The 12,428-nt window shown below is 42.9% G+C and overlaps 3 protein-coding genes across 3 annotated transcripts in view; 1 reads left to right on the top strand and 2 right to left on the bottom strand.

Moving 5' to 3' along the window:
- Nucleotides 1-9,695, bottom strand: part of LOC133978591 (NACHT, LRR and PYD domains-containing protein 3-like) — a 42,220-nt gene extending 32,525 nt beyond the window's left edge. The window contains exons 1-3 of the mRNA XM_062416862.1: nucleotides 9,628-9,695; nucleotides 9,048-9,215; nucleotides 8,014-8,118 (exon numbers count right to left, since the gene is read on the bottom strand). Coding sequence (XP_062272846.1) covers nucleotides 8,014-8,118; nucleotides 9,048-9,184 — 242 coding nt within the window. The 5' untranslated portion in view covers nucleotides 9,185-9,215; nucleotides 9,628-9,695. The remainder of the gene's footprint in view (nucleotides 1-8,013; nucleotides 8,119-9,047; nucleotides 9,216-9,627) is intronic.
- The window catches only part of LOC133979436 (uncharacterized), a 1,726,912-nt gene that overhangs the window by 411,745 nt on the left and 1,302,739 nt on the right, over nucleotides 1-12,428 (top strand). The gene's annotated exons all lie outside the window — the stretch shown is intronic.
- Nucleotides 12,040-12,428, bottom strand: part of LOC133978606 (docking protein 2-like) — a 16,691-nt gene continuing 16,302 nt past the window's right edge. Inside the window, exon 8 of the mRNA XM_062416887.1 lies at nucleotides 12,040-12,428. This exon is cut by the window's right edge and continues 843 nt beyond it. Within this exon, the coding sequence (XP_062272871.1) occupies nucleotides 12,384-12,428 (45 nt within the window). The 3' untranslated portion in view covers nucleotides 12,040-12,383.

Raw genomic sequence — 12,428 nt, 5'->3', positions numbered from 1 at the left:
GCTCCCAGCTCATTGAACACTGCGCTCCCAGCTCATAGAACCTTATGAACCTACTAGAACACTGCGCTCCCAGCTCAAAGAACCTTATGAACCTACTAGAACACTGCACTCCCAGCTCATAGAACCTTATGAACCTACTAGAACACTGCGCTCCCAGCTCATAGAACCTTATGAACCTACTAGAACACTGCGCTCCCAGCTCATAGAACACTGTGCTCCCAGCTCATAGAACCTTATGAACCTACTAGAACACTGCGCTCCCAGCTCATAGAACCTTATGAATCTACTAGAACACTGCGCTCCCAGCTAATCGAACCTTATGAACCTACTATAACACTGCGCTACCAGCTCATAGAACCATATGAACCTACTAGAACACTGTGCTCCCAGCTCATAGAACCTTATGAACCTACTAGAACACTGCGCTCCCAGCTCATAGAACCTTATGAATCTACTAGAAAACTGCGCTCCCAGCTCATAGCACCATATGAACCTACTAGAACACTGCGCTCCCAGCTCATAGAACCTTATGAATCTACTAGAACACTGCGCTCCCAGCTCATAGAACCTTATGAACCTACTATAACACTGCGCTCCCAGCTCAAAGAACCTTATGAACCTACTAGAACACTGTGCTCCCAGCTCATAGAACCTTATGAACCTACTAGAACACTGCGCTCCCATCTCATAGAACCATATGAACCTATTAGAACACTGTGCTCCCAGCTCATTGAACACTGCGCTCCAAGCTCATAGAACCTTATGAACCTACTAGAACACTGCGCTCCCAGCTCATAGAACCTTATGAACCTACTAGAACACTGCGCTCCCAGCTCATAGAACACTGTGCTCCCAGCTCATAGAACCTTATGAACCTACTATAACACTGCGCTCCCAGCTCATAGAACCTTATGAATCTACTAGAACACTGCGCTCCCAGCTAATCGAACCTTATGAACCTACTATAACACTGCGCTACCAGCTCATAGAACCATATGAACCTACTAGAACACTGTGCTCCCAGCTCATAGAACCTTATGAACCTACTAGAACACTGCGCTCCCAGCTCATAGAACCTTATGAACCTACTAGAACACTGCGCTCCCAGCTCATAGAACACTGTGCTCCCAGCTCATAGAACCTTATGAACCTACTAGAACACTGCGCTCCCAGCTCATAGAACCTTATGAATCTACTAGAACACTGCGCTCCCAGCTAATCGAACCTTATGAACCTACTATAACACTGCGCTACCAGCTCATAGAACCATATGAACCTACTAGAACACTGTGCTCCCAGCTCATAGAACCTTATGAACCTACTAGAACACTGCGCTCTCAGCTCATAGAACACTGTGCTCCCAGCTCATAGCACCATATGAACCTACTAGAACACTGCGCTCCCAGCTCATAGAACCTTATGAATCTACTAGAACACTGCGCTCCCAGCTCATAGAACCTTATGAACCTACTATAACACTGCGCTCCCAGCTCAAAGAACCTTATGAACCTACTAGAACACTGTGCTCCCAGCTCATAGAACCTTATGAACCTACTAGAACACTGCGCTCCCAGCTCATAGAACCATATGAACCTATTAGAACACTGTGCTCCCAGCTCATTGAACACTGCGCTCCCAGCTCATAGAACCTTATGAACCTACTAGAACACTGCGCTCCCAGCTCATAGAACCTTATGAACCTACTAGAACACTGCACTCCCAGCTCATAGAACCTTATGAACCTACTAGAACACTGCGCTCCCAGCTCATAGAACCTTATGAACCTACTAGAACACTGCGCTCCCAGCTCATAGAACACTGTGCTCCCAGCTCATAGAACCTTATGAACCTACTAGAACACTGCGCTCCCAGCTCATAGAACCTTATGAATCTACTAGAACACTGCGCTCCCAGCTAATCAAACCTTATGAACCTACTATAACACTGCGCTACCAGCTCATAGAACCATATGAACCTACTAGAACACTGTGCTCCCAGCTCATAGAACCTTATGAACTTACTAGAACACTGCGCTCTCAGCTCATAGAACACTGTGCTCCCAGCTCATAGAACCTTATGAACCTACTAGAACACTGCGCTCCCAGCTCATAGAACCTTATGAATCTACTAGAAAACTGCGCTCCCAGCTCATAGCACCATATGAACCTACTAGAACACTGCACTCCCAGCTCATAGAACCTTATGAATCTACTAGAACACTGCGCTCCCAGCTCATAGAACCTTATGAACCTACTATAACACTGCGCTCCAAGCTCAAAGAACCTTATGAACCTACTAGAACACTGTGCTCCCAGCTCATAGAACCTTGTGAACTTAATAGAACGCTGCGCCCCGAGCTCATAGAACCTTATGAACCTACTACAACGCTGCGCTCCCAGCTGATAGAACCTTATGAACCTACTAGAACACTGCGCTCCCAGCTCATAAAACCTTATGAACCTACTAGAACACTGCGCTCTCAGCTCATAGAACCATATGAACCTACTAGAACACTGCGCTCCCAGCTCATAGAACCATATGAACCTACTAGAACACTGTGCTCCCAGCTCATAGAACACTGTGCTCCCAGCTCATAGAACCTTATGAACCTACTAGAACACTGCGCTCCCAGCTTATAGAACCTTATGAATCTACTAGAACACTGCGCTCCCAGCTCATAGAACCTTATGAATCTACTAGAACACTGCGCTCCCAGCTCATAGAACCTTATGAACCTACTATAACACTGCGCTCCCAGCTCATAGAACCTTATGAATCTACTAGAACACTGCGCTCCCAGCTCATAGAACCTTATGAACCTACTATAACACTGCGCTCCAAGCTCAAAGAACCTTATGAACCTACTAGAACACTGTGCTCCCAGCTCATAGAACCTTGTGAACTTACTAGAACGCTGCGCCCCGAGCTCATAGAACCTTATGAACCTACTAGAACGCTGCGCTCCCAGCTGATAGAACCTTATGAACCTACTAGAACACTGCGCTCCCAGCTCATAGAACCTTATGAACCTACTAGAACACTGCGCTCTCAGCTCATAGAACCATATGAACCTACTAGAACACTGCGCTCCCAGCTCATAGAACCTCATGAACCTACTAGAACACTGTGCTCCCAGCTCATAGAACACTGTGCTCCCAGCTCATAGAACCTTATGAACCTACTAGAACACTGCGCTCCCAGCTTATAGAACCTTATGAATCTACTAGAACACTGCGCTCCCAGCTCATAGAACCTTATGAACCTACTAGAACACTGCGCTCCCAGCTCATAGCACCATATGAACCTACTAGAACACTGCGCTCCCAGCTCATAGAACCTTATGAATCTACTAGAACACTGCGCTCCCAGCTCATAGAACCTTATGAACCTACTATAACACTGCGCTCCCAGCTCAAAGAACCTTATGAACCTACTAGAACACTGTGCTCCCAGCTCATAGAACCTTATGAACCTACTAGAACACTGCGCTCCCAGCTCATAGAACCATATGAACCTATTAGAACACTGTGCTCCCAGCTCATTGAACACTGCGCTCCAAGCTCATAGAACCTTATGAACCTACTAGAACACTGCGCTCCCAGCTCATAGAACCTTATGAACCTACTAGAACACTGCGCTCCCAGCTCATAGAACACTGTGCTCCCAGCTCATAGAACCTTATGAACCTACTAGAACACTGCGCTCCCAGCTCATAGAACCTTATGAATCTACTAGAACACTGCGCTCCCAGCTAATCGAACCTTATGAACCTACTATAACACTGCGCTACCAGCTCATAGAACCATATGAACCTACTAGAACACTGTGCTCCCAGCTCATAGAACCTTATGAACCTACTAGAACACTGCGCTCCCAGCTCATAGAACCTTATGAACCTACTAGAACACTGCGCTCCCAGCTCATAGAACACTGTGCTCCCAGCTCATAGAACCTTATGAACCTACTAGAACACTGCGCTCCCAGCTCATAGAACCTTATGAATCTACTAGAACACTGCGCTCCCAGCTAATCGAACCTTATGAACCTACTATAACACTGCGCTACCAGCTCATAGAACCATATGAACCTACTAGAACACTGTGCTCCCAGCTCATAGAACCTTATGAACCTACTAGAACACTGCGCTCTCAGCTCATAGAACACTGTGCTCCCAGCTCATAGCACCATATGAACCTACTAGAACACTGCGCTCCCAGCTCATAGAACCTTATGAATCTACTAGAACACTGCGCTCCCAGCTCATAGAACCTTATGAACCTACTATAACACTGCGCTCCCAACTCAAAGAACCTTATGAACCTACTAGAACACTGTGCTCCCAGCTCATAGAACCTTATGAACCTACTAGAACACTGCGCTCCCAGCTCATAGAACCATATGAACCTATTAGAACACTGTGCTCCCAGCTCATTGAACACTGCGCTCCCAGCTCATAGAACCTTATGAACCTACTAGAACACTGCGCTCCCAGCTCATAGAACCTTATGAACCTACTAGAACACTGCACTCCCAGCTCATAGAACGTTATGAACCTACTAGAACACTGCGCTCCCAGCTCATAGAACCTTATGAACCTACTAGAACACTGCGCTCCCAGCTCATAGAACACTGTGCTCCCAGCTCATAGAACCTTATGAACCTACTAGAGCACTGCGCTCCCAGCTCATAGAACCTTATGAATCTACTAGAACACTGCGCTCCCAGCTAATCAAACCTTATGAACCTACTATAACACTGCGCTACCAGCTCATAGAACCATATGAACCTACTAGAACACTGTGCTCCCAGCTCATAGAACCTTATGAACTTACTAGAACACTGCGCTCTCAGCTCATAGAACACTGTGCTCCCAGCTCATAGAACCTTATGAACCTACTAGAACACTGCGCTCCCAGCTCATAGAACCTTATGAATCTACTAGAAAACTGCGCTCCCAGTTCATAGCACCATATGAACCTACTAGAACACTGCGCTCCCAGCTCATAGAACCTTATGAATCTACTAGAACACTGCGCTCCCAGCTCATAGAACCTTATGAACCTACTATAACACTGCGCTCCAAGCTCAAAGAAACTTATGAACCTACTAGAACACTGTGCTCCCAGCTCATAGAACCTTGTGAACTTACTAGAACGCTGCGCCCCGAGCTCATAGAACCTTATGAACCTACTAGAACGCTGCGCTCCCAGCTGATAGAACCTTATGAACCTACTAGAACACTGCGCTCCCAGCTCATAGAACCTTATGAACCTACTAGAACACTGCGCTCTCAGCTCATAGAACCATATGAACCTACTAGAACACTGCGCTCCCAGCTCATAGAACCATATGAACCTACTAGAACACTGTGCTCCCAGCTCATAGAACACTGTGCTCCCAGCTCATAGAACCTTATGAACCTACTAGAACACTGCGCTCCCAGCTTATAGAACCTTATGAATCTACTAGAACACTGCGCTCCCAGCTCATAGAACCTTATGAACCTACTAGAACACTGCGCTCCCAGCTCATAGAACCATATGAACCTACTAGAACACTGCGCTCCCAGCTCATAGAACCTTATGAACCTACTAGAACACTGCACTCCCAGCTCATAGAACCTTATGAACCTACTAGAACACTGTGCTCCCAGCTCATAGAACCATATGAACCTACTAGAACACTGCGCTCACAGCTCATAGAACCATATGAACCTACTAGAACACTGCGCACCCAGCTCATAGAACCTTATGAATCTACCAGAACACTGCGCTCCCAGCTCATAGAACCTTATGAACCTACTAGAACACTGCGCTCTCAGCTCATAGAACCATATGAACCTACTAGAACACTGCGCTCCCAGCTCATAGAACCATATGAACCTATTAGAACACTGTGCTCCCAGCTCATTGAACACTGTGCTCCCAGCTCATAGAACCTTATGAACCTACTAGAACACTGCGCTCCCAGCTCATAGAACCTTATGAACCTACTAGAACACTGCACTCCCAGCTCATAGAACCTTATGAACCTACTAGAACACTGCGCTCCCAGGTCATAGAACCTTATGAACCTACTAGAACACTGCACTCTCAGATCATAGAACACTGTGCTCCCAGCTCATAGAACCTTATGAACCTACTAGAACACTGCACTCCCAGCTCATAGAACCTTATGAACCTAGTAGAACACTGCGCTCCCAGCTCATAGAACCTTATGAACCTACTAGAACACGGCGCTCCCAGCTCATAGAACCTTATGAATCTACCAGAACACTGCGCTCCCAGCTCAAAGAAACTTATGAACCTACTAGAACACTGCGCTCTCAGCTCATAGAACCATATGAACCTACTAGAACACTGCACTCCCAGCTCATAGAACCATATGAACCTATTAGAACACTGTGCTCCCAGCTCATTGAACACTGTTCTCCCAGCTCATAGAACCTTATGAACCTACTAGAACACTGCGCTCCCAGCTCATAGAACCTTATGAACCTACTAGAACACTGCACTCCCAGCTCATAGAACCTTATGAACCTACTAGAACACTGCGCTCCCAGCTCATAGAACCTTATGAACCTACTAGAACACTGCGCTCCCAGATCATAAAACACTGTGCTCCCAGCTCATAGAACCTTATGAACCTACTAGAACACTGCGCTCCCAGCTCATAGAACCTTATGAATCTACTAGAACACTGCGCTCCCAGCTCATAGAACCTTATGAACCTACTATAACACTGCGCTCCCAGCTCATAGAACCATATGAACCTACTAAAACACTGTGCTCCCAGCTCATAGAACCTTATGAACCTACTAGAACACTGCGCTCTCAACTCATAGAACACTGTGCTCCCAGCTCATAGACCCTTTTGAACCTACTAGAACACTGCGCTCCCAGCTCATAGAACCTTATGAATCTACTAGAACACTGCGCTCCCAGCTCATAGAACCTTATGAACCTACTATAACACTGCGCTCCCAGCTCATAGAACCTTATGAACCTACTAGAACACTGTGCTCCCAGCTCATAGAACCTTGTGAACTTACTAGAACGCTGCGCTCCCAGCTCATAGAACCTTATGAACCTACTAGAACACTGCGCTCTCAGCTCATAGAACCATATGAACCTACTAGAACACTGCGCTCCCAGCTCATAGAACCATATGAACCTACTAGAACACTGTGCTCCCAGCTCATAGAACACTGTGCTCCCAGCTCATAGAACCTTATGAACCTACTAGAACACTGCGCTCCCAGCTTATAGAACCTTATGAATCTACTAGAACACTGCGCTCCCAGCTCATAGAACCTTATGAACCTACTAGAACACTGCGCTCCCAGCTCATAGAACCATATGAACCTACTAGAACACTGCGCTCCCAGCTCATAGAACCATATGAACCTACTAGAACACTGCGCTCCCAGCTCATAGAACCTTATGAATCTACTAGAACACTGCGCTCCCAGCTCATAGAACCTTATGAACCTACTAGAACACTGCGCTCTCAGCTCATAGAACCATATGAACCTACTAGAACACTGCGCTCCCAGCTCATAGAACCATATGAACCTACTAGAACACTGTGCTCCCAGCTCATAGAACCTTATGAACCTACTAGAACGCTGCGCTCCCAGCTCATAGAACCTTATGAACCTACTAGAACACTGCGCTCTCAGCTCATAGAACCATATGAACCTAGAACACTGCACTCCCAGCTCATAGAACCATATGAACCTACTAGAACACTGTTCTCCCAGCTCATAGAACACTGTGCTCCCAGCTCTTAGAACCTCATGAACCTACTAGAACACTGCGCTCCCAGCTCATAGAACCTTATGAACCTACTAGAACACTGCGCTCCCAGCATGCAGGCCTACTTGTGGTTCCTAGTATCTCTAAAAGTAGAACAGGAGGCAGAGCATTCATTTCTCAGGTTCCTCTACAACCTTCATGAAAGCGTCTCACTGAATCATCTTCAGGTCAGTTTACAGTAGAAACAGTCTCTTACTTTGTGTCTGAGGGTCCAGGTTCATTACTGAAGGTTGGAGGACGACCTTTAGACCGGTCACTCTTCATAGACAGACAGCTGGATATTACAGACTCTGCTCTCTGTCTGTAGAAACAATTATTTAACACATATAATGGATACAAAGTTATTCAAAGACACAGTAATCAATATCTCTTCAAAAGAAATCAAACTAAGATGTCTTTTCAGGGGATCATGTGATGGTGGATGCATCAAACACCCTTACTGTGACATCACTCCAAACTCTGATGATTCGCCATGAAGCAGGAAGCTGCCGTAACTTTAACAGACATGTTCCAATCTGACACTAAAGTGTCATGATAAGAGTCCAGTCCTGAACACATCTATGCTTCAATATTGTCTCCTAGTCATAGCGCCACCTACTGAACACAGGAAGTCAGGCTTGTAAATTTCCCCATGGTGGGACTAATAAAGGAACATCTTATCTTAAACACCGGCCGAGGAGGTGGAGCTTTTAACTCAGACCTAATAATCAACCCCAGACCTAAACTTAATTATAAATCATATGAAAGTCTTGTCCACAGCCTTTCTCATCCAGCCTGGAAAACTTTACAGCCAGTTTTATTTGTTATAGTGTACTGCCCTCCTGTCCTGAATGCTTCTCAGAGTTTTTGTCAAATTTAGTCCTCAGTACAGATAAAGTAACTAACTTTATTTACTTCTCACACACGTTGTAGTAACCCCCACAGGAAGTGCCTCTGTCCCCTATCTTCCACCACCAGCACCCTCTACTGGTTACCACTGGTGGTGACACACTAATATCAACACAGTCCATCCTTAGTGGAGCTAGTTCTTACATTTTGTTGCTCCGTAGCAAGGCCATTATTTCTAGTTGAGACTAAGTCCCAACAAATGGTGACCCGTGATGGGACTAGATCCAATTCCAACACTGAATTTTAAAAAATCACAGTATTATAAAACTTGTAATTTAGATTATCAAATGATATTAAAGTGAATCATCTTCAGCTCAGTTTACAGTAGAAACAGTCTCTTACTTTGTGTCTGAGGGTCCAGGTTCATTACTGAAGGTTGGAGGACGACCTTTAGACCGGTCACTCTTCATAGACAGACAGCTGGATATTACAGACTCTGCTCCGTCCTCCTCTTCCTCCTCTTCCTCCTCTTTCTTCATCTTCTGGAGTCCGAGAGGTAAACCAGTAACACTGGAGACACACACACATACACAGTATAATAAACCCAGTCCTGCCTCTCAACTTAGTAGCTTCTTATTAGTTTACATGACTTTAACTACAACCATGTGTGTTTTCTAGTGATCACAAAGAGAAACTTTGACTCTGGTTTAAATCCAACAAACAGACTTCAGATAAACATGTGTGTGCTTCTTAACTGTGCTTTCTCTCTATTTAGAGGCAGCAGTGAGTCACGTTACATCGCTGTGAGGACGCACAAACCAGGAAAACAACAACAGGAAACAACGTTTCAACACCTCAAACTCTGTCATTTCATATTTTACTGACAAACTTTAATCAACTAAACAATTAATGTGATAAATAATCATCAGATTGATCAATAATGACAGTAATCATTATTTACAGTCCTGATATTAACACTCACCTTCCTCAGACTGTTTTCCTCCTTCTGCTCTGATGTGAAATGGCGTCTGACTGAAAACTTTTAACTTTCACTTCCTGTCTGTTTGTTCCTCTTTATCATTTACTGGAAGTCACGTGTGTGTGTGTGAACATAACATATGCCACGCAATGTTGTATAACATCTACAGTCAGACATCAGATGTCTTTTACAAGTTGCATCCACTCTAATATAGTCATTTAGATTTAAATGATTTCAACCTTTTTGTCTTTTGACGTCTTACAAAAAGCAGTGTGTAGTCGGCTCACATTTCAGATGTCTATGAGTTGTTAACAGCTCCACCAAATACTGATTTTTCCCTCTAAACTTCTCACATGCTTTCATTTCAATAAATGTTCAAATGATCCAATATTTCAGCAAAAATTAAAGATTAGAGAAAAAGTCCAAAAACTGAAAACACATTTGTGAATCAGAGCTTAGTTTGTTCTTCTTTCCTCTCCCATTAATCATCTCACCACCCCTCACATTTATCTGCTGACCCTTTGGAGGGGCCCCACCCCTAGGTTGGGAACCACTGGACTAAACTAGCTAACTGTATATAAAGTAGTGTAAACTAGCTCCACCTCCAGCAGCTACAACAGTAACATGCTGCTCTAACACTGATGCTTCACTATTAATAATCTAATGATGTCATAATAATAATATATCAGTCAGAGGACCAAACCACTACTTTACTGTAATACTGCATACTACATCACTCATAATACTGCAGTACTTTTACTGTAATACTGCATACTACATCACTATAATACTGCAGTACTTTTACTGTAATACTGCATACTACATCACTATAATACTGCAGTACTTTTACTGTAATACTGCATACTACATCACTCATAATACTGCAGTACTTTTACTGTAATACTGCATACTACATCACTATAATACTGCAGTACTTTTACTGTAATACTGCATACTACATCACTATAATACTGCAGTACTTTTACTGTAATACTGCATACTACATCACTATAATACTGCAGTACTTTTACTGTAATACTGCATACTACATCACTCATAATACTGCAGTACTTTTACTGTAATACTGCATACTACATCACTCATAATACTGCAGTACTTTTACTGTAATACTGCATACTACATCACTATAATACTGCAGTACTTTTACTGTAATACTGCATACTACATCGCTCATAATACTGCAGTACTTTTACTGTAATACTGCATACTACATCGCTCATAATACTGCAGTACTTTTACTGTAATACTGCATACTACATCACTCATAATACTGCAGTACTTTTACTGTAATACTGCATACTACATCACTATAATACTGCAGTACTTTTACTGTAATACTGCATACTACATCACTATAATACTGCAGTACTTTTACTGTAATACTGCATACTACATCACTATAATACTGCAGTACTTTTACTGTAATACTGCATACTACATCACTCATAATACTGCAGTACTTTTACTGTAATACTGCATACTACATCACTCATAATACTGCAGTACTTTTACTGTAATACTGCATACTACATCACTATAATACTGCAGTACTTTTACTGTAATACTGCATACTACATCGCTCATAATACTGCAGTACTTTTACTGTAATACTGCATACTACATCGCTCATAATACTGCAGTACTTTTACTTGTAATGAATATTTGTACATTGCTGTATTAATACTTTTACTGCTGATATATTTGAGCTTTCTTTACATTCAGAATACAGTATTGTGATGTCGCCCTCTGCTGGACAAACTTAAACACTGCAGGACAAAAACGTCTCTCCGGTCAAATTCATGAAAAATAATATCAAGAAATAATTTCCTCCAAAATCAGACTTTGTTTTTGTGCTGCTTATAAACACAATAAATATGAATGCTGTTGAGCAGATGGTGTGTTTAAAGAGATTTGAGAACATTCATATATCCGAGCTTTCATGAATGCATCATCAGTGACTCTCAGCTCTGAGTGAACAGAGAGGTAAAGTGTCATAAAGTGATTGATTCATTTCAAACCCATTTTGATTAAAATTCAAAGAACGTTTTTTCCACTGCACAGACCCTTTAGAGCAGTGGGACTAAAAGTGCTACTCAGGGGACTTTGTTGGGGCTCCAGGGTTTTGATTTTACACTCTGACTCAATCACCCAGGTCTCTGATTGGATACTCCCCTCCTGCCTGTCACATGACCAGACACCCACCTTGGTAGATACCCCACATGTCTGGATTATTGGTTTATTATATGTATATTTTTTGTACCTTTTTGACTCCCCTAGCCTGTTTAGATAGTGTTTATAATGTGTTTTATGATCCTCATGAATTAATAAAGTTCTTCTTTTTTTATTTTAAGTTTATTATGTGAAATATTCAGACAGGTTCTTCTTGATTTATAATAATTCTTTATTTAAAAACCACAACAAGCAGCCGAGAGAAGATCAATCTTCTAAAGATGGAGAACAAACCAGACTTCCTGCGATCTGAAGAGAAATGAAACTTTTAACTGATGCTGCAGCGATCAATCGACCAATCAATCAATCGACCAATCGATCAAATATAATAATATTAATCTCCAAATATGTTGATAATATAATATAATAAAATTCTACATTCTGACATTTTATGGACCAAACAATGAATTGATTCATGGAGAAAATAATCAACAGATGAACTGATAATAGTAAATATGATCAGTGATTATTGATGAATCATTGATAATGAATCTGTAGTTTTTCTCGCTCTACGACATTTTCACCATCACGTTGTTGTACGGTGAATGTCGCCG

This window comes from Scomber scombrus, chromosome 4 (assembly GCF_963691925.1).
Source record: "Scomber scombrus chromosome 4, fScoSco1.1, whole genome shotgun sequence".
Classification (NCBI taxonomy): Eukaryota; Metazoa; Chordata; class Actinopteri; order Scombriformes; family Scombridae; genus Scomber; species Scomber scombrus.
This window is presented reverse-complemented; position numbering and strand designations above follow the sequence as displayed.